Raw genomic sequence first — 23,192 nt, 5'->3', positions numbered from 1 at the left:
GCCTTATCTGGGCAGGAAGCCAAGCCAGCAGCTTCGCTTGACTGTGGAGCTCAGTCTGCAGCCATGCCTGACCAGGGAGACTGACCACAGATCATGACAGCTTTACTAGATTCATTTATTCTAACAGTTTTTTGGTACACTCTATTGGGTTTTCTACATATAAGTTCATGTCATCTGCAAACATGGATAATTTTACTTCTTTTTCTCTAATTTGAATCTTTTTTTTTCTTCATGGATTTTGCTTTTTTTTTAAAAGATTTCTCTTAAAATGTAGCTAACATACAATAGTACATTAGTTTCATGTATATACCAAAGTTATTCAACACTTATATACTTAAAGAAGTGATCCAGCAACCATCTGACACCATACCACACTATCACAATATTATTGACCATGTTCCCCATGCTGTACATTGCATCCCCATGACTTATTTGTTTCATACCTGGAAATTTGGACCTCTTATTCCCCTTCACCTTTCTCCCCCCTTTTAATTTTCCAATTATAGTTGACATTCAATATTATTTTGTATCAATTTCAGCTGTACAATATACTGATTAAACATTTATATAGCTTACGAGGTATTATGAATTTTTGCATCTATGTTCATCAGGGATGTTTTCTTGTTGTGTTTGTCTGTGGCGTTAGTATCAGGGTAATATGGGCTTCATAAAATGAGTTTGGAAATGTTCCCTCCTCTTCTATTTTTTTGAACTTGTTTGAAAACGATTGCCATTAATCATTTTTAAAAATGTTTGATAGAATTTACCCATGAACAACCTATGATTGTTCATAGTAGTCTCTTATGATCCCTTGTATTTCTATGGTATTATCTGTCATATCTCCACTTTATTTATAATTTTATATATTTGAGTTCTTTCTTTTTTTCTTGGTTAGTCTAGCTCAAGTTTTGTCTATTTGGTTTATCTTTCAAAAAATCAGCAATTAGTTTTGCTTATTTTTTCCCATTGTTTTTCTATTCTCTATTTAATTTATTTCTACTTTAATCTTTATTTCCTTCTTTCTGCTATCTTTGAGATGAGTTTCTTATTCTTTTTCTAGTACCTTGAGGTATAAAGTTAGATTGTTTACTCGAGGTCTTTCTTTTTTCATAATGTAGTCATTTATCTCTGTAAACTTTCCTCACAGAATTGCCTTTGCCGCGTCCCATATGTTTTGGTATGTTGCATTTCCATTTTCATTTATTTCAAGATTTTTTTATTTCCCTCTTGAGCTTTTTTGACACATTGATTATTCAGGAATGGGTTAATTTCCACATATTTGTCAATTTTCCAGTTTTCCTCCTGTTATTGATTTCTAGTTGTATACTATTGTGGTCAAAAAAAGATGCTTGGTTTGATTTCAATCTTCTTTAATTTGTTAAGACTTGTTTTGTGGCCTAATATAAGATCTACCCTAGAGAATGTTCTGTGTGCACTTCAGAACGTGTATTCTGCTTCTGATGGGTCGAATCTTCTCTATACGTCTGTTAGGTCTCTAGTCGGTCAGGAATGTTGTCCATACTATGAGGCAGTGGGGACCACTGGCTGGGTTACCTGGCTAGGTAGGGCTACTGGCTAGTGGAGCCAGTAGCCAAGTGAAGCATAGTCAAGCGGAGCCTCTAATTACCAGGCTCTGCAATTACCTCTGGTTGGGTGTGGTTGCAGGTTGTATTCCCTGGCAGAGTGGTGCTGCTGGTTGGACTCCATGATTGGGCAAGACTACAAGGTGGGCTCCACAACTGCACCTGATCAAGTGGGGCCCCAAACTGTGCTTCCTGGCCAGATGTTGCCACTGGCTAGGCTCCAAATTCATGCACAACAGCAGGCTCGGCTGTGCAAATGCGCCTGATCATGTGGGGCCCCAAGCTCTGCTCCCCAGCCAGATGTTGCCACTGGCTGGACTCCATGTTCAGGCAGAGCTGCAGGCTGGTGTCAGGATCATTCAGGACCTCAGGCTATACGCTACAATTGAACAGGCTGCTGGTGGTGCTTCGCTGTTCAGTGAAGTCACTGGCCAGACTCCCTGGTCTGGCGGGGCCACCAGCTGTACCTTGTAACTGGGTGGGACTGGAGGATGTGCTCTGGGATCAGGTGGAGTTATTTTCTGGGCTCCCTGGTCAGGTAGGGTCACGGGCCGTGTTCTGCTTTTAAGCAGGGTTGTTGGCTCGGTTCCATGCGTGGGCAAAGCTGCAGGCTGTTCTCAACCATCAAATGGGGCCATAGGCTGGGCTCCAAGGCTACCTGGGGTCACTGTTCAGACTCCCTGGTCAGGTGTGGTGAGAGGTTACAGCTTTTATTGTCAATTATTATATTTTGTAGAAGTTCTATTTGGTTGTTTTTCAATTCTGACTGGTCATTTTGATCATTTCTTGTCTCTTAGACATACTTTGAAAATGTGTGTGTGTGTGTGTGTGTGTGTGTGTGTGAATACACATACATACATTTATACACATATACTTATTTTATCCAATAATTCCTATATACGCAATATTCAGCAAGTCTGATTCTGCTTTTTGTTGTTTCTCCTGACTCTATCACTTATGTGGCTTTTCTCCTTGTACTGTTTTACAATATTTGATTGTAAATTCATGTCCCTTAGTATTTCATCTGTCTGTGGGAAGACTTGAAGACTGAAGATTTGCATTTGCTTCTGCTGGACATCTCAGGCCACTACCAAATCAGTATCGTTCTAAGATAAGTATCCACTGTGGGTTTCTTCAAGTGACTTGGGTAATGTGAATTCTAGTTCTAAATCCATCTAAAGGTGGTGTTGTGGTCCTGAATTTTCAAGAAATAACTTTCACTGCTCTACCCAGAGCCAAGATTTAGACAGGTAAGTTTCCTTATGATCTCTAAATAGGATGGGATTTTTCCTAGTTAATCCAACTGGGTTTCACCTTTTGGGTCGCTTTCTACCTCACATAGGCCCCAGGCTTTGTCTCCTCTCCTCTGTGAACAGCCTTGTGTGTAGGCTTCTAAACTTCAAATTGTAGGAAGAAAAATAAAGATGTTCATGTCTCCTGACTAGTACCGTGTTTCCCCGAAAATAAGACCTAACCAGAAAATAAGCACTAGCAAGATCTTTCAGGATACTCGTAATATAAAATAAGCCCTAATGCGTCTCTTGGAGCAAAAGTTAATATAAGACCCAGTCTTCTTTTTGGGGAAATACGGTAGGGCTTATTTTATATTACGAGCACCCTGAAAAATCATGTTAGGGCTTATTTTCTGGTTAGGTCTTATTTTCGGGGAAACATGGTAATAACTCCTAAGGCAATTAATTCACAGAAGAAAAAATACTAAGATGTCTATTTTCTTCCTATGTGATGGAAGGAAGAGGACTGGAGAGACCTTTCTGTACTTGGTTGGCCAGCTTGTAGGCTCTATGAGAAATGGTGACATAACTCAATAATTATATAAATATGATAATCAGAGGAAAAGAAACATGGTTTTCATTAAGAGAATTCCTGTTAAACTGGCAACAACCCTGAAACAGCATTAAACATAGAGGTAATGAGATGTGAGAGCCTGGAGAATGATTAATTTCAACTTTCCACAAGTCTCTAACGAAGTTCCATACTGAAGTCATCTTTAAAAATTAAATTAAGTACACATATATGTGTGTATACACACACACAAGTACACACACACACACACACACACATATGTAGTCACTGCTGGCTCTGCTCTGGCAGGAATATGCGAAGCTCATGAAGCTTCATGACAGAAAAAGGTGTATGGTTTTCTGATAGAGCATAAGAGCAGCAGATGAGTTTCACTGGGGGCACATGTAGTTTAGAATGTCACCGTAACAAAATGTGAAAGTGTAACAAACTATACTGCACTAACCGGGTAGCTCAAAATCACCCTGATGCAGACCTCTCCCCCTGATGTTTCCACCGCTGCTTTAGCTCCTTGTAAACCATTTCCAAGTGCAAACAAGGCCATTGAAAAAATAACATGTATCTGATTATATCACTTCATCTGCTTAAAATCTTGCAGCGGCTCCTTATTGCACCAAAGAGAGAAACACAAAGTCTTGACTGTGGCCTACTAGGCCCTGCCAGCTGGTCCCTGTCCTCTCCAGCCTCACATCTCTGTTCCAGCCACCTTTGCCATCTTGCAGTTTCTTTATGCCACATTTCTCCCAAGATAGGCTATTTCATCCCCTGTGTTCTTTTTACCTAGTGAATTCCATTCATTCTTCAGCTCTTACTTCAAATATCATCGCCTCCTCAGGAAGGCCTACAACCAGGCCTCTGTGATTCATTCCCATAGCACCACTGTATTAGTTTCCTGTGGCTGCTGTGACAACTTACCACCAACTTGGTGGCTTAAAACAACACATTTATTCTCTTATAGTTCTGCACACCAGAGGTCTGAAATCAGTTTCATTGGACGAAAGTCAAGGTGTGAGCAGGGGTGGTTCCTTCTGGGGACTCTGAAAGGAGAATCATTTTCTTGCTTTTTCCAGCTTGCAAAGCTTGTGGCCCCTTCCTCCACCTTCAAAGCACATCACTCCAATCTCTGCTTCCATGTCACATTGCCTTTTCTCTTGACTATGATCTTCCTGCCTCCCTCTTATAGGGACTCTAAGGGTTACATCGGGTTTACCCAAACAACCCAAGACAATCTACCGATTTAAAATTCTTAATGACATATGCGAAGTTCCTTTTTGCCATGCAAGATGTCTTATTCACAGGGGTTAGGACGTGGTAATATTTGGGGGGCCATTATTCAGCCTACCACAACTATGTACCTTTCTTTCAAAGCACTTATCTACATTAGTAATAACATAGCAAACTCTTATTTTAGTCATTGTTTGATAAACGCTCATCCAATGCCTAGACTATAAACTCCACAAGGATGAGAACAGAGTGTTTTTCTTCATTACTGATCCTCAGCACCCCAGCCAGTGCTCAATAAATATCTATTGAATCAACAGATGAGTTATTATCCAACTATTAGTACTAAAAACAAACATTAGGAAGGTAAAGTGACAGCATGCTACATGGAAAATTTTCCTTTGAACTTCCAGTATTATTTTCACTTTGTGCAATAGATAAAAACAAAGAGGAAAAAAACTAGTATTGAATAAGCTCATAGAGAACTTTTACCAAAAAAATGTTTATAAACTGATTACTTACTTAGTATCCAGAAGTTGAAGCTGGTGGTTACTATCTCTGTGGGACATTTTCAGTTTGGTGCTTTGCTCTGATATTGACAAGTCCACTCTGTTCAAAAGCTGAGAAATCTGAAAAAGAGACTTGGCTTGTAAATATCACATCAAACCTTTTCACAGGTAATTTCAGAAAACACTTAGAAAGCAATATTCTAGTCAAATGGCATGATGAGTCTATCTAATTTAATACATTAATTTAGGAGTTCACCTTATCTTTCCCCTCCCGTTTGCTTTCATACACACCCATCAAATATCAAGACCAGTGGCACTGCCAAAATATTCATTATGGACGGAGCACTAAACTTGACAGTTCTCTGATAAGCTAGCCCAGTTCCTGCTCAGGAACACTGTTTCCACCTGCTAGCACAAAACATAGTCATTTTTCACAGTGAAATTTCTACTATGAATGTGGCTGCTAGTCACAGAGAATTTGGAATACTTATCACTTACAAAATCCATTAAGTTCCCAGATTTACCTCCGTACTGTTCAGTCATCAGAAAATATAATTTGTAAACTACATCCTTCCTACTCCTTTCTCCCACTGCCTACCTATTTTTCCCTTGTCTTTTTACTAACATTTAACATAAAACTAGTGCTATAAGGAATGTCTTTATTTTCTGCAAAAAATTATAATGTTCAATGTTCCTTACTTAATGATTCTTGGAACAAGTATTTATCAGATCCAGAACAAAGGAAAAGTATATCTCTTTTTATGGATTTCTACATCTATTTTATGTGGCTAGGCTACCAAGAATCTTAATGTTTCCTTAGCATCTATTTTCTGATGTAATAATTCTATCCTTACTCATTCTTTGAAAAAAAAATATTGGACTTGACATTTTATTCTTTTTTTCATGGTTTTATAATATCTGTGTTTTTTACGTAAGTAGATTTAGATACTTATTGGATGTAGTGAGGACACCAGTATTTTTAATCCAATAAATTGACCAGATATCCCATTTTACTAGAATAGTTTCTCCTTAAATGAGGAAGTGAGTAGTAGGGCAGATACTTGGGGAAAATCATAGAAAGACAGGCCCCATTATGGCAAAGGGAAACTTTTAAGTGGTCAAAAAACAAACTGTGAAATGCCAAGAAGTTTGCTTTGTGAAATTCATCTGGAATTTCAAGGTGAAATACTCTGAAATTCATTAGCCAGCATACCCCCTAGCTTTGTCCTATCTTTTCCCCACAAACAGACTATGGGATTAGGTAGAATGTATGATGGGTCCCAGTGAATATAGTAACTATTTCCTGAACCAAAAATTGGAACAAGTAGCATGTAAAAGACTGCTTGATCATTTACCTGTGTAAGAAGCAGTTTTGGAGTTATAATTTAGAATTTCTGGAATATATTAATTGTTTTACAAATGAAGAGAAAGAATCCTTGAAAGATTTTTCGGTTGCCATCCTAACAAAGGACCACTCTAGTGACTTAGAAGGAAGGAAGAAGTAAAGAAAAGAGATGCTTATGCTGGGTGCCCTAGCTACCGTGTTTCCCCAAAAATAAGACCTAGCTGGACCATCAGCTCTAATGCGTCTTTTGGAGCAAAAATTAATATAAGACCTGGTATTATATTATATTATATTATATTATATTATATTATATTATATTATACCTGGTCTTATATTAAAATAAGACCGGGTCTTATATTAATATTAATTTTTGCTCCAAAAGACGCATTAGAGCTGATGGTCCAGCTAGGTCTTATTTTTGGGGAAACATGGTAGTTTCTCCTATAAGAAACAGTTAATATCATGTTATTCTTAGCTCAGAACAAATTAGCACTTTTAAATGGCTACCTGAAATATGTCATACCTGTCCCTCTGCATCTTTGATTTTCGTCTCCAAGATAAGTTTGGCAGCTTGCTGTTCCTTGTTCAAGTGTTGGAGCCCCTCATAGGTCGTTTTGTGTTCTGCGGAGAGTCTGGCTATGCTGGCGTCACACCTGCTCAGGCAAACACCAAAGCTAATTCGCATTAAAGTTTAAAAACAAGCACTAAGGCTTCCTTATATAATATAAAATGCACTATGAGTCATTCTTTTTAACAGAGGATCATATGAATTCACAGAGCTGTCCTCATTGTGGTTTTTAAGTTAAACCACAGGGATGTGCTTAATAAGACTAGAGATGTAACCATCAAAGGAGCAAAGGCTTTACAATGCTCATGAGTACAAAGCCACATACAAACCCACATGCTGTGAGGGCCCAATTACAAAAAACTTAAGAGTGTGCCGGAGGTGGTCTGTCATTCTCCAGTACCACCCCTGTCCTTTCTTTTAGTTTTAAATAACTTAAATTTTTTTTCAATTACAATGGACATACAGTACTGTATTTCCCCAAAAATAAGATCTAGCCGGACAATCAGCTCTAATGCGTGTTTTGGAGCAAAATTAATATGAGTTGGTCTTATTATAATATAATATAATATAATATAATATAATATAATATAATATAATATAATATAATATAATATAATATAATATAATATAATATAATAATACCAGGTCCTATATAGTAAGGTCTTACAATGTAAGACCAGGTGTAATATAATATAATATAATATAATATAATATAATATAATATAATACTGGGTCTTATATAATACAATATAAGACCAGGTATAATATAATATAATATAATATAATATAATATAATATAATATAATATAATATAATATAATACTGGGTCTTATATTAATTTTTGCTCCAAAAGATGCATTAGAGCCAATTGTCCGGCTAGGTCTTATTTTTGGGGAAACAGGGTATCACATTAATTTCAGATGTACAACATAGTGATTAGACATTTATATAACTTATGAAGTGATTCCTCTGTTAGGTCTCGTATCCACCTGACACCATACATAGTTATTACAATATTACTGACTATACTCCCTATGCTGTACTTTACATCCCCATGACTATTTTGTAACTGCCAATTTATACCACTTAATCTCTTCTACCCCCTTCACCCATCTTCCCAAGCCCCCTCCCATCTGGCAATCCTCAAAATGTTCTGTCTCTATGAGTTTGTTTCTGTTTTCTTTATTTTGTTCTTTAGATTCCACATATAAGTGAGATCATATGGTACTTGTCTTTCTCTGTCTGACTTACTTCACTCAGCACAATACCCTGCAGGTCAATCCATGTCACTGCAGATGGCAAGATTTCATTCTTTTTATGGCTGAGTAATATTCCATTGTATAAATGTACCACTTATTCTTTATCCATTTATCCACTGATGGACACCCAGGTGGCCTCCATGCCTTGGCTATTGTAAATAATGCTGCAATGAACATATGAATGTACATGTCCCTTCAAAGTAGTGTTTTGGGTTTCTGGGGATAAATATCCAGAGGTGGGATTACTGGGTCCTTGTCTCTTGTTATAATCTTTATTTTAAAGTCATTTTGTCTGGTATAAGTGTTGCTACCCCAGCTTTTTTTGTTGTTTCCAGTTTCATGAAATAGCTTTTTCCTATCCCTTTACTTTCAGTCTGTGTGTGTCTTTGATCTGAAGTGAGCCTCTTGTAGGCAGCGTATGTAAAAGTCTTGTTTTCTTATCCATTCAGCCACCTTATGTTTTTGATTGGAGCATTTAATCCGTTTACATTGAAAATAACTGTTGATAGATATGTAGTTATTGTCATTTTATTCATATTTTTTATCTTTTCTTTTTGTCTTAAAGAAGTCCCTCTAAGATTCCTTGTTATACTTGTTTGGTGGTGATGAACTCCTTTAGCTTTTTCTTCTCTGGGAAGAGAAGAAAAGAACTCTTTATTTGTCTTTCGATTCTAAATGATAGCTTTGCTGGGTAGAGGAATCTTGGTTATAGGGCCTTGCTTTTCATCGCTTTGAATATTTCCTGCCAATCCCTCTGGCCTGCAAAGTTTATGTTGAGAAATCAGCTGATAGTCATATGGGAGCTCCCTTGTAAGTAATTAATGGCTTTTCTCTTGCTTTTAAGATTCTCTCTGTCTTTAAACTTTGGCATTTTTTAAAATAATTTTTTTAATTATTAGTTTCAGGTGTACAAAATAATGTAATAGTTAGATATTTATACCCCTCACAAAGTGATAACCCCTCTCCCCCAATCTACTGCCCCTCTGACATCTTATATAGCTGTTACAGTTCCACTGACTCTATTCCTTGTACTGTACTCTACATCCTTTGACTATATATGTATATATTTAATTATAGTTGACATTCATTATTATTCAGCTTCAGGTGTACACTACAGTGGTCAGGCATCTACACCGTCCATGAAGTGGTCTCCCTAATAAGACAAGTGTCCATCGGATAACTACAAAATCTTTACAACATTATTGATTATATTCCCCAAATTGTCTTTTGTATCCCATGGCAATCTTGTGGTTACCAACTGTGCTTTCTAATCCCCTGACCTTCTCCTTCATCCCCACCTCCCTCCCATCTAGTAACCCTCAGTTTTTCTTCTATATTTCTGAGACTGTTTCTGATTAGTTGTTTCATTTATTCTATTCTTTAGATTCCATATGTAAGTGAGATCATATGGATTTGTCTTTGTCTGACTTATTTCACTTAGCACAATATTCTCTAGGTCCATCCCTATTGTTGTAAGATTTCATTCTTCTTTATGGCCGAGTAATACTCCATTGTATAAATGTACCACAGTTTCTGAATCCAGTCATGTACCAACAGGCATTTCAGTTGTTTCCATGTCTTGGCTATTGTGAATAGTGCTACAATAAACATAGGGGTGCATAAATTTTTTCAAATTAGTGTTTTGAATTTCTGTGATAGATATCGAAGAGTGAAATTGCTGGGTCATAAGGTAGTTCCATTTCCAGTTTTTTGAGATACCTCCATACTGATTTCCATAGTGGCTGCACCAATCTGCAATCCCACCAGCAGTGCATGAGGGATCACTTTTCTCCACATCCTCACCAGCACTTGTTGTTTGTTGATTTATTGATGATAGCCACTCTGACTGTGATGAGGTGGTATCTCATTGTGATTTTTATTTGCATTTCTCTAATAATTAGTGAGGTTGAACATTTTTTCAAATGTCTGTTTGCCATCTGTATGTCCTCTTTAGAAAAATATCTCTTCATGTCCTCTGCCCATTTTTTAATTGGGTTATTTATCATTTCGGCTTTGAGTTGTTGTTTTTGTTGTTTTTTTTATAAATTTTGGATATTAACCCCTTATCAGATGTATCATTGACAAATATCTTCTCCTATTCAGTAGGATGCCTTTTTGTTTTATTGATGGTTTCCTTTGCTGTGAAAAAACTTTAGTTTGATGTAATCTGATATGTTTATTTTTTCTCTTACTTCCCTTGCCTGAGGGGAAATATCAGTAAAAATATTACTAAGGGTAATGCCTGCAAATTTACTTCCTATATTTTCTTCTAGAAGTTTTATGGTTTCAGATCTTACATTTAAGTCTTTAACCCATTTTGAATTTATTCTTGTATACGGTGTAAGGAGGTGGTTCAGCTTCATTTTCTTGCATGTGTCTGTACAGGTTTCCCAGCACCATTTATTGAACAGACTGTCTTTACCCCAATGTAAATTCTTGCTTCCATTGTTGTAGATTAAATGACTATATAGGCATGGATTTATTTATGGGCTCTCTATTCTGTTCCATTGATCAATGTGTCTGTTTTTAGGCCAGTACCATGCTGTTTTGATTACTATAGCCTTGTAGGATGATTTGATGTCAAGTATCATGATACCTCCCACTTTATTCTTATTTCTCAAGATTGCTGAGGCTATCTGGGGTCTTTTATGGTTCCATATAAATTTTAGGATTAAACTTTGGCATTTTAATTATGATATGTCTTGGTGTGGGCCTCTTTGGGTTCATCTTGTTTGGGACTCTGTGCTTCCTGGGCTTGTGTGTCTATTTCCTTTGCCAGGTTAGGGAAGTTTTCTGTAATTATTTCTTCAAATAGGTTTTCAAGTCCTTGCTCTGTATCTCTTCCTTCTGGTATTCCATTGATACGAATGTTGGTACATTTGATGTTGTCCCAGAGGTTCCTTAAACTTTTTTTTTTTAATTCTTTCTTCTTCTTGCTGTTCTGATTAGGTGTTTACTGCTACCTTATCTTCGAAATCACTGAGTTCAGCTGTAGCCTGTGCCCTGCCTGGGACCACCTAGAATGAGCCCCAAAACAATCCACAGATGGCTACCACCTGCACTGGACTTGAAGGCGCCTGGGAGAGGCCAGTCCTCGAACCAAGACTAGCTTCCTCTAATGCCAGCCTTGTAGCTACTCAGCAAGAAGTATGGGGTACACTGAGCCAGATGCTGTTTATGTGGCGTTGAGAGATTTTAGGAAAGTCCTCAGCATTAGCCAAGACAAGCCATTTGTATGGATAAGCCACTGGAAGTGGCTTCGGTGGGCATGCAAGTTGGGTGGGGTAGGGTTTCAGGGAATCAGAGGGCAGGGAACAGTGTCACACAGGTTAATGGAGACTCAGATATAGTGCCTAAGTCTGCATGCTTGGAGTAGTGAGGGCTCAACAAAGGAAGAATGGCTTCTGCTAGCACTTCTTTCTGGGAGAAAGCTGCCCCTCCAGCCCTCGCCCTGAAGGCAGACAATTCAGTTCCTCCCCATATGTCCCTGGTACTTTTCAAGCTGCTGCTCCAGTACTGGAGCTCAGAGCAAGTGAGTCCATCAGCAAGTAAGTCTGTGTATGGACCCTTTAAAAGGAACACCTGGGACTCTGTCACACTCTGTTGGTTTTCACAGAGTTGTGGGGACTTCGTTTCCAGGCACTGGAACCCTGGGCTGGGGAGCCTGGTATGGGGCTGGGAACCCTCACTTCTCAGGGGGAACCTCTGCAGCCAAGATATCCCTCCCCATTTTAATTTGCCACACATAGGTGTGGTACCAGCCCTTTCCATGTCTCTGCCCCTCCTACAATCTCCATGTGGCTTCTTCTGTATATCCTTAGTTGTAGGATCTCTGTTCAGCTAGACTTCAGGCAATAATGGTTGTTCTGTAGTTTAGTTATAATTTTGATGTGATCTTTAGAGGATGTAAGCACAGCATTTATGTACTTTGTCATCTTACCAGAAATCTCTCCCATTTCTGCCCTTTCAAGTTTGGGGACTCTTTGGATTTCAGAGGCAATTTCTACCACATTTGAAAGTGCTCCTAACCTTTTACCAAATCACCTGTAAGGCTGTATGCTCTGAGTGGGGTCCAGAGCAGGGGAAATCCCTGCAGCTGGTCTAAGCTGCAGTGAAAGCCGCTCTGCCCCCTGGGACTTACAACTTGACAGTTCCTATAATGCTCAAAGTATTGGTGGCAGATAAGTTGTGTAGGAAGCCTCTGTCTAGCCCTAATAGGAGAGTCACAGAATGGACCTTTAAGGAGTTAGAGCAAACTCATCCCCTGGTCCAAAACAATCACTGATGCTTTAAGAAGTAGCTGCTGGCTTGCTAATATACTATAGTAGAGATGGCAAACCTAAGCATGGGACATTAAGTGACCATGCAATCCGGGAAGTCCATCATGAGTACCAAGCCATAAAGGTGGGCACTGAGCAGCACTCCATCTTTGAGGGAAAGGGGTATATACTGATATCAGGCTTGAACAGGTCCTAAAGGCATAAGTAAATTACATGAGCCCCAACTCCCATGGCATCTACTCCTGCGACGGTGCCAGCTTTCCTTCCACTCATACCGATGGCCTCTTGAGTTTTTGATGACCAGATGGACTGAAGGAGAAAAAGTCAGGCCTGATTTACAGATGGTCACACCCAATATGCTAGCATCTTCTAGAAGACTGCTGACACTTAAAAAAGAATGGGAGAAAGTGGAAAGTAGACAGATGGTTCAGAAGATAGAGCAAAGCATATGTTTTGCTACAGCTGGTACTGAAGGGTTATTGGGGCTCTATATCTGAAAGTAAGAAGTTTTAGTTCCCATGGGGCCATTGAGGCAAGAACTAGCTCCACTCACGACAGGGTAACTGAAACCAGAGGCTTGAGTGGGGCTCTACCAGCTATGGAAAACATAAAAACCAAACAAACTGGGATCAAATGAGTTTAAAATAAATATGTTTAAGATACCAGAAAAAAATCAAAGACAGTTTAACATCTATGAAGAGAACTCTAAATTAGTAAACAAAAACAGACAGAGATGAAAGTAGAATAGTGGACAAGAAAAAAAACTTAGAAATCCTGGAAATAAAGTACACATAGAGTATTCTGCTACATGAGGTATCTTAATAGACCTGAAAAACTCCAGATTGGACATAACTGAAGACAGAATTAGTGAATTAGAGAGTACTACCAAGGAGTTCACTCAGAATGCATCAAAGACAGATTTAAAACATGAAAAATAGTTAAGAAACAAGGAGGACAAATAAAGAGATGCTAACGTAGGTCAAGGAAGAATTGAGGAGTTCCAGAAGAAGGAAATGGAGAGAATGACAGAGAAGCCATATTTAAAGTGTGAGTGCTGGCAACAACTAAAACTGAGGAAAGACATGAGCTTGAAAGTATTTAATGAATACAAAGTGGGGTAAGTAAAAATAAATAGGGCATGGTGAGATTCAGATAATCCATGATAAATCAGGCTAAAGATAGGTAACCTACCAAAGACTGACTGTAAGACTGACAGCACACAATAGATATCAGAAGACAATAGATATCACAAGATGATGGAGAAGAAGTACCTTTTAAAAATTGAGGGAAAATAACCTACCATCCAAGAATAAGTGCAAAATAAAGATAAAGACAGTTTCAGACATACAAAGATGAAGAAATATATCACCCACAATCCCATACAGGAGTCACTAAAAAATGTAATTCAGTAAGAAGAAAAAAGCACTCAGAGGGAAGGGGTGGGAGCAAGAAATAATGGTGAGCAAACTGAGAAAAATGTTGGAAAATATAATTTATTGTAGACTCTGAAGAAAGTAAGTTCCGAGTTCAACTATTCCACCCTTCTTAAGTCCTTACATGGTATTGCCTCACATTTTCTCTAACTTGAACAACTTGTTTAGCTCAGTTATTTTGTTAAAATGCTACAATTCTTTTTAGAAGTAACAGAAAAAAATTTATTAGGACAGATTTTTTTAAAAACATTGACTTAAATGTTTAAAACACTAAAAAATATTTTAAAACAATCTGACAAACTGCATATGTGCATTCAGAAAATTTCAATATTCATAATAAAATATACACAAATTAAAGTAATAATTATGCCACTGTTCTTTGGCATTGGTAATCTTTTTTAAATGTTTAAGCGCAACACTGGAGTTTGTAGAATGCAAGTGGGAAAATAAATTTTACAAGCTTTCTAGAGGGCAACTTGGCAGTATGTATCCCAAATCTTGAAAGATGAATATATTTCTAAGTACCTTTTGATCTACCAGGGGTGACATAAAATGTATTCACATGACTTGTATTTCATCTTTTGTTATTGGTATATATTGAGTGTTACAATTTTAATACAGTTTTTTTCTTTCTTATAATGTGTATGCATGTTTTTGGCACCCTCTGTAGGTATTAACCCCAAAGAAACAAAACTGTGCGCAAAGAAAAATCAAACTAAATTATCTGAATCATTAGAGAAATTAAATAATTATTTTGCAGTAAATTATTTCACGTCTGTCTCCCTGCTAGATAAAAGACAAACTGCATGTCAGGAGGGATGGTGACTTTTTCATCACTAAAACTCTAGTGTCCAGCACATTGTCTTGCAGGGAGTACAGGCTCAATAAGTATTTGTGAATGAATAAATATAAGGACTATTTACTATATACCATGCACTGTACAAGATACTTGACATCTGTTAACTTCACTTAGTCCTCACAAATCACCTCCATTTCACAAATAATGGTTAAAAATGACGCCAAATACAAACCCTTCTTTTTTGAGTTCACGAATTTTTACCAAAATGTTATTTAAACCATCTTTGTGTAAATCTGAGGTTTTAACATACCATGAAATACAAAAATAATATAGAAAGGCATTATTTTCCAATCCAAACATAAGTTTTCTGGATGGAAACTGTGAGGTATCACTACAGCAGACCAGTTGCACCATGTTTACAAAGCTGTTCAAGGGACTGAATATGTGTGAAAAAGTTATTCGGAAAGATGTCAAAATTATCCTGAAGCTCATGGCTCATGATTTTCACTAACTATAGCTTGGTTTCAGCATTGTGTCTCACTTGGAAACAAAAATACTACCACATAAATTTCCATTAATACAAGAGTGGTTAAATACATTAAATTATGGTACATACATGGAGCAGAATACTCTATATCCAATTAAAAAGTAGGCTAGATCTATGTGCATATTGGAAGGAGGCCCACAATATATTATCATGTGGAAATATGAATAATACTTTGTGAAATTAAAATCACACTGTTAGGTAATTATGCTGCAAATCATTATATTACTACAATGATAAATTGTTATTTTTATAACTATGCATGCGATAATCCTAAAAGTACAGACACCAAATTGTTAACACTAGATACCTCTAAGGAATAAAACAGAGATGGGACTAGTGAGCCTCCATTTTCTTTTTATCACCAGTACATATCACTTGTGTACCTTTATAAATAAAGGGGCAGAGAGGGCAGCAAGGCTGGAAGGGACACGGGGTGGATACCAAAGCCTCCCACCAGAAAACATACTCAGTGAAATCAACTCTGGTTTTCTTACGCTATTATAAAAACAATGTTATTCTTACTGTCAAATGTTTCAGAAGAAAATTTTATATATGAAAGAATAATAGAATAAATGGAACAAAAAGTTAACAAATGGTGAAACTTGCATATTTTTATGTTTGAAATTATATATAAATACATATTTATATATAACATATATATAAAAAAGGGGGTAAAGCAATATGGCTATTTCAACGAATAGTTGAATCAAACACATCATTCTTGTCTCTTTAAAAAACATTCATGAAAGACAGCCTTAGGGTTCTAACATAGCTGGGTGCATGTTCAACAACTTTAGTTAAACAAGAATTTGGAATGAATCTGTTGTCCTATTTCATCCTTGATGTTTTATATTATGGATGAACCAATAATGTTCTCATTCCCAATTTTCCCTTTTCCCGTCTTTGGGCAGCTATTTCCCAGGTACACTTCCTGGTTGTGGCCATCAGGGGGCAGAATGACTCTATTGCTTGGCCATCAGATCAGGGATGACAGGGAGGCAGTCAAAAGTCCAACAGGGTCTCAAAAGGTCTTGCCACAGGTATGACTTGGGCAACATGTGTGAGCAGAACTCTTACAGCTTGTGACATCATGGCATAGCACACCAAAAGCAATGACATTTAAAACATTAAATTACTCATCTTCCATATTATAATACATATGTGCATACACACACACATAATTATTGTATTTATATATCCTTAAGCCCTTAAGTGCCAGTAATAATTTAATTGAATCAGGCCATAGAGGAATTTGTGTTCCAGGGCATTATCAAAAACAGTAGAGCAATCTGCCAGTAATTAGTGGAGCCTAAGATTTGGGTGTAATACCAACAGAGGCAGACAGCTTAATAAAAGATTAGGGAAAGAGACAGTCAAAGAGAGCCTTGTTAAAACCACTGTCATTGCAGGGTGACAGCGCACCCTCTGAGCAGTGACATCAGAGGCTCCTATTGCGGGGTAAATAGACATCATTAAAACAGTCCAACCAAGTCACTAAACAAACACATAACAACAGAAACAAACCCGGGGTGTGTGTGTCAATCAATATCCAGGATTACAACAATATATTACTGAAAATGTCTAGTTATTAACAAAAATTTTGAGATATGCAAAGAAACAGAAAAATGTGAACTACACACAGGGAGAAAAGCAGGCAAAAGAAACTGCCTGTGAGAGAAGCACAGATGTCAAATTTAAAAGACAAAGACTGAAGGCAGCCATTATAAATATAACATGATCAAAGAAATAAAGAAAACATGCTTTAAAAAGTAAAGGAAGGTATAATGACAATGTTTCATTAAGTAGAGAATATCAATAAAAAGATAGAAATGTTTTCTTAAAGAACCAAATGGACTCAATTAAGAAAATGAAAAGAAAACAGAATGGGGAGATTTTTTTCAAATCAGATATCTGATAAGAGAATTACATCTGGAATATATAAAGAACTACTACAACTCAGTGATAAAAAGACAAATAACCCAATTTAAAAATGGGCTAAGGATCTGAATAAACAGTTCTTCAAAGAAGAGATACAAATGACCAATACGTATATTAAATGATGTTCAACACCATTAATCATTAAGGGAAATGCAAATCAAAACCACAAGATGCCGCTGCCCACCCACCAGGGTGGCTATCATCAAAAGGACACACAAGCGTTGGTGAAGATGTGGAGACTGGTGCCCTCACACGCTGCTGCGGGCAGTGGAAAATGGTGCAGCCACTTTGGAAAACAGTCTGGCTGTTCTGTTCCGCAAAAGGTTAAAAATAGAATTACCCTATTATTCAACTCCTAGGTATATATAGCCAAGAGAAATGAAAACATATGACCACACAAAAACTTGTACGTAAATGTTCATAACAGTGTTATTTATAATAGCCCCAAATCTCTAATCTGATGCTGTCCAATTTATTTTTTCTTTGCACCTGGGCTTGCTTACCTCATGGAAACTGGTGCAACTGCCTCCATACACAGATTCTTCTCTAATGCTCTGGCACCATGAAACAAACCTCATAGAGGAAAGTGGATGGGGCCACTGAGTTTTGGAAAAATGAAGAAGACAGACCAAATGACAGACCAAATATTCTGGTGAGAACAGGAAAGCTAAACTCTCTGAGGTCTGCTTTAAGAGAAATGGGGAAACTCTGAGAAAGTCCTTTTTAGGGTGTGCTATGCTTAGTGGGGATATGGGTATCTCTCATTTCAATGGTGAATCTGCCTTTGGCCCTCCGAGCTGGCTCTACAAGGGAGCTATCAGGGCAAGTTTCCCATCAATTACATCAGCAATGGATCCAAAACATTATGGAATAAAATCTGAAATAATATAGCAGGCTAGTGAGCAATTTAAGGATATCACTGAAAAACTTCATATATACTCTGTCAACACAATAACATAATCAATGCAAGAAAGCCCCCACTTTGCCAAAGAATTTCTATTTCACATGAGTTTATTTCAAAAATCAATGTCTCACTAGCACTATAGGGGAAAGATGAATAGATAGCCACAGAACAAAACAAAAATATGTGGCACCCACAACACACTTTTTTGATCATTTCAGAGTAAAAGTATTTGTTACAGAGAAGGAACAAGGTGGGTAGAGAAGTTAATAAGAAACTGCAGAAGAAAAATATAAAATTACTAAAAGTATTTCAAAATAATTTCTCAAGTTTGTAATTAGAATCAGGAGAATTTCCCAGCTGAGGATAATTTTACTGCTGCTGCCAGAGATAATGATAATAGCTCCATTTTCTGTATGTTCACTCCCTTCCATGCACTCAGCCTCTTACATATATTGCCTCACTTCCTCTTCATCTGCAACTGAAGTGACCAGGGAAGATCTTCACAGTTCCCCTGAAGCCCTTACTCTGCCCGGCAGCTCTGAAGTTCTTCTAACTCCTCACTGTTCTGAGAGGAGCTGGGGGTTCTTTTAAGCCAATCTCCACAGGAAGGATTCAAGTTTTTTCCATCCTATTACGTTGATTTTCTAGATCATCCATTCTTCCAAACAAACATTTATTATCAACTGTTTTCCAGGGACTGTTCCAGACAGAAAAATAAAAGATAGTACTCCACCCCAAGATAGAGAAGACAACAGAGAGATTAAAAAGAACAGAGACTACTAGGGGAGCTCAGGAGAGTGGGATATCAGGAAAGACTTCCTGGAGGAGGTGACATTTGAGCTGAATTTTAAAGGCTGACTAGAAGTTGGAAAAGAAGGGGGAAAGGCATGCTGGGTATAAGGATAGCATGTGCAAAGGCAGAGATAGGAGGGCATGCCCATGCAGGGAATAGCACGCAGTTGATCAATGCTGAAAGGTACAGTGCAAGGGTAGAGGTGAGGAGGTCAGAGGGTTTTCATCCCCAAGGGTCATACTAAGAAGACTCACTTGGGCAAGGATAGAAAAACCACAGAAGAGTGGTCAACCAGGCTTCCTTTCAATCCATGGATCCCTCTGCTATTAAACTGACCTAAATACACATGCCCAGCGTGCAAGGCCCTTCAGGTGTTGTCTAAACAAATACCTCCTCACACGACCACCCTCTGCTTCAACGAGGCCTTGGATCCTGTGAGTCCTTTTTTTCTACTCCCACCCTTTGCAGACCACTTTCACATTCACCTCAGGCTGTTTGAATAGCCTATAAACTCCACAACTCCTGTGCAGACTTGTACTTGACCCTTAATAGCGGCAGAGGGCAGAAGAGGCCAGTAAATACTTTAGGGACTGCTGGCATTTCTAACAAGCTCCCAGTTGACATATGCTGTGGGTCCACCGAGCACAACTTAAGTAGTGAAGGGTTAGAACAGCACTTTTCATACTATCTGAGGTGAAAGAGCTCTTTTGAAAATTTCCAACCTATCATGGACCAATACTTTCAGAACACAAAATAAAAATATAGTCAATAATATTGTAATAACTATATATGGTGCCAGGGGGGTACTAGATTTATCATGGTGATCTCTTCGTATATAAATGTCTAAGGTATATAAATGTCTAATCACTATGTTGTACACCCAAAATTAATATAATGCTGTATGTCAATGGTAACTGAAAAAATAATAAAAAATAAATTACAAGAAAAATTAAATTTTAAAAAAGACATGCAAAATCTAAGTCCCAACTTTGTATTATGGGATTCAATAAACATAATCTTCCCCTGCCAATGACACGGGTCAGCTGAGCAACCCCTGAGTTGCTCAATCACTTCCTTCCACGCACACAACTCCAATCGCAGGCACACAAGAAATCACGGCCTGCTCATAACCAGGTCTAACTCCCACTGTTAGACTTTATGAACAAAGGAGGGGATGTATGAGAAGGATGCAAAGAATGTGCTTTGGGGCGTCATGAGTATATTCCCCACTAAAATGCAGTTTATGCAAAACAGCTTGTGAGGAGTAGCGTCCCAAACATTTGACCACCTACCTTGCCACTCTCCCTCGAAGATCTCCCAAACCGGAGAGCTGACGCAGCTCCAGAGTCTTTAAGGCAGAATTAGTTCCGTAGCTAATGTTGTCCCGGGCCCGGATCTGCTCCTGGAGTACCTGGGCAACACAAAACACCACAAGGGAGTCACTTAAGAATGTACATGATGCCACAAAACCATGGCATTCTTTGGGCAAAAATAAGACTGTTTAACTTCTTTCGTAAGAGGCTCCTTTTTAACAATCACCTGATGTATACAGAGAACCAGGGGCTTAGAAAGAGAGGGAGACCTTAGCGATCATACCTGCACCAAGTCCCTTAATTTACCAATAAAAACGCTGATACTTGGATGTCGAATGACTTGATGGAGGTCCAGCTGCAGGAAGAGGCAAAGCCCAGACAAGGACACTGGACTCGGTCTGTCGTTCAAAGTTCTTCCCACCACTTCCAGGCTATTTTTTGATAGTCAATCCTTATATTTATTAGGAAGTAACAAATCAAGAGCAAGGAGGGGAGGGGGGACATCAGACAGGTCCAAATTGTGGTTCCCCTACTGCGTAAATGTGTAAAGTTCCCCTACTGTGTGATCCTGGGCAAACGTGTCCAGTCCCTGAGTTTCCTTTTCCTCATCTGATAACAGGAAAGGTAACCATGCTTAAGGCCACTGGGACTAGTGCGTAAGACGATGCATATAAGGCGCTCAGCCCAATGCCTAGTACACAGCAAATACAGCAAATGCCAATCTTCTTTCTAGTACTTATTCCATAACAATATTTACACTGGAATGGCAGAATGGTGTCTCATAGGAAAGACATGAAATGAAAGCAGAACTGCCTGAAGATGAAGTGACCCAACATAGAAGAAGCATGATCTCATGGAGCATCCATCCTGGGAAATCTTCAAAGGAATGATAGACATGATAAGGTTATCCCTGGGGCTTCGTGAGCACGTAGTAGGAGCTGCTGACATGGACCAAATCCACACAGGACCCCTGTGAGGGAGCTACGCAGGATTCCCATGTTACGCACAGCTGACATGATACGTCCATAGTCACACAGGAAGCAAGTGGCTAGCCAGGACTGACCTAGTGGCCTGGCCCCAGAACTCTGCAATGCTGCCTGCCCACAGCAGGAAAGAAGCTGAAGCACTGTAACAGACAGACAGACAGACTAGAAAACCTGAGTCCTAGGTAGCAGGAGACCACTCAGAAGCAAAGGGTTACATCATCAGATGTTTCTTTGAACATTTTCTTGTTCTTTGACATACCTCTTCCTCCCCACCCCACTTCCTCTATGACATTCTGCTCTTCACACTCCCCCTCACCACTACCACCTTCTCTCTTTTCAAAGAAAAAGCTTGTGGTTTCTTGTCGCCTTTTCCTTACAACCATTTTTAAAACAATTTTTCTATTTGCTTGATGTCAGCTTAAAGGTGTATTAATTCTTTCTTGCTTTCTTTTGTTGTATTCTTTTTTGTAATTTTAAAAGATGAGTACTAAGTTCCTCTATTTTTATTATTTCTTCCTTAATAATGAAGACTTTTTTTTTTTTTTAAGTATAGTGTTTTCTGTGTCCATAGGTTGGGTGTGAAGTGTTTTCTTTTTTATTGTTTTAATTTCAGTTTTGAATTCCTCTTTGATCTAAGAATTACTTACAATTGTGTTTCTTTATTTTCAAGCAGTTAAGTGTTTTTCATCGTTTTTACTATTTCTAATTGTGCTGGATTATGATTAAAAATACGGTCTGTAACATATTTAATGTTTTGAATACATTAAGGTTTGCCTTGTGGAACAAGATTGATTTTTTTATTAGTTTCAGGTGCACAAAATAACAGAGTGATGAGACATTTATATACCTCACAAAGTGATAACCCCAATAAGCCTATTAGGCATCTGACACTGTACAGTTATTACAATATTATTGACTATATTTCCTGTACTGTACTTTATATCTCTGTGACTATATTGTTATAGTTGACATTCAATATTTTATTAGTTTCAGGTATATAGTACATTAGTTAGATATTTATATAATTTATGAAGTGATCCCTTTGGTAAGTCTAGTTTTTACAAAATTATTGACTATACATAGTTTTTACAATATTATTGACTATATTCCCCATACTGTACTTTACATCCTGGTGACTATTTTGTTACTACCAATTTGCACTTCTTAATCCCTTCACCTTGCTAACTCAGCCCCTAACCCCTTCCCATCTAGTTATGATTGATTTTTTAAATGCTCCATGCAAAAAGCTATTCAAGGATGGTAGATGAGGGTAAAAGGGATCAAATATATGGTGATGGAAAGAGAACTGACTCTAGGTGGTGAACACACAACGCAACATATAGATGATGGACTATAGAAATGTACACTTGAAACCTATGTATGTAACTTTACTAACAATTGTCACCCCAATAAACTGTAATTAAAAAAAAAAAAAGCTATTCAAGGAACAAAAGTTCAAAATTGTTAGACTGAATTTGCTGATTTCATTATTCATTTTTTCCTAGATCTTATTTATTTTTATCTACTGAATCTCTCCGGCTGTGATAAAGGTATTATGAATTCTCCTACTGTAAAGTATTTTCATTAAGTCATCACATTTTTAATACTTTTTAATATATATTTTTTGCCATTTTATTTGGTACATACGGATTTATGATAAGTGGCCATAACCATTATATAATAACTTTCTTTATCTTCTTTAGAGCTTTTAATATTAAGTTTCACCTAACCTAATATTAACATTGATACTATGTTTCATAAATAATGAAGCAAACACTTGTTTGATCTAATTGTACACCAGGCTCTGTTCTAAATGCTTTAGGTATGTTAACTCATGTAATCCTCACAACACCCTATGAGGTAGTACTACCGTCCCCATTCCCGAGGTGGTGA

General features: G+C 37.8%; 1 protein-coding gene across 2 annotated transcripts in view; it reads right to left on the bottom strand.

Annotated features, from left to right (window-relative positions):
• The window catches only part of FAM81A (family with sequence similarity 81 member A), a 66,649-nt gene that overhangs the window by 8,709 nt on the left and 34,748 nt on the right, over positions 1–23,192 (bottom strand). For both annotated transcript variants that reach the window (XM_074327655.2, XM_074327654.2), the window contains exons 4-6: positions 20,293–20,411; positions 7,003–7,132; positions 5,148–5,254 (exon numbers count right to left, since the gene is read on the bottom strand). In XM_074327655.2, the coding sequence (XP_074183756.1) occupies positions 5,148–5,254; positions 7,003–7,132; positions 20,293–20,411 (356 nt within the window). The remainder of the gene's footprint in view (positions 1–5,147; positions 5,255–7,002; positions 7,133–20,292; positions 20,412–23,192) is intronic.

Source organism: Rhinolophus sinicus, chromosome 3 (genome assembly GCF_057876585.1).
Source record: "Rhinolophus sinicus isolate RSI-liver-muscle chromosome 3, RSI-T2T, whole genome shotgun sequence".
Taxonomy (NCBI): Eukaryota; Metazoa; Chordata; class Mammalia; order Chiroptera; family Rhinolophidae; genus Rhinolophus; species Rhinolophus sinicus.
Note: the sequence above shows the minus strand (reverse complement) of the source record. Positions and strands in the feature narration are given on the sequence as shown.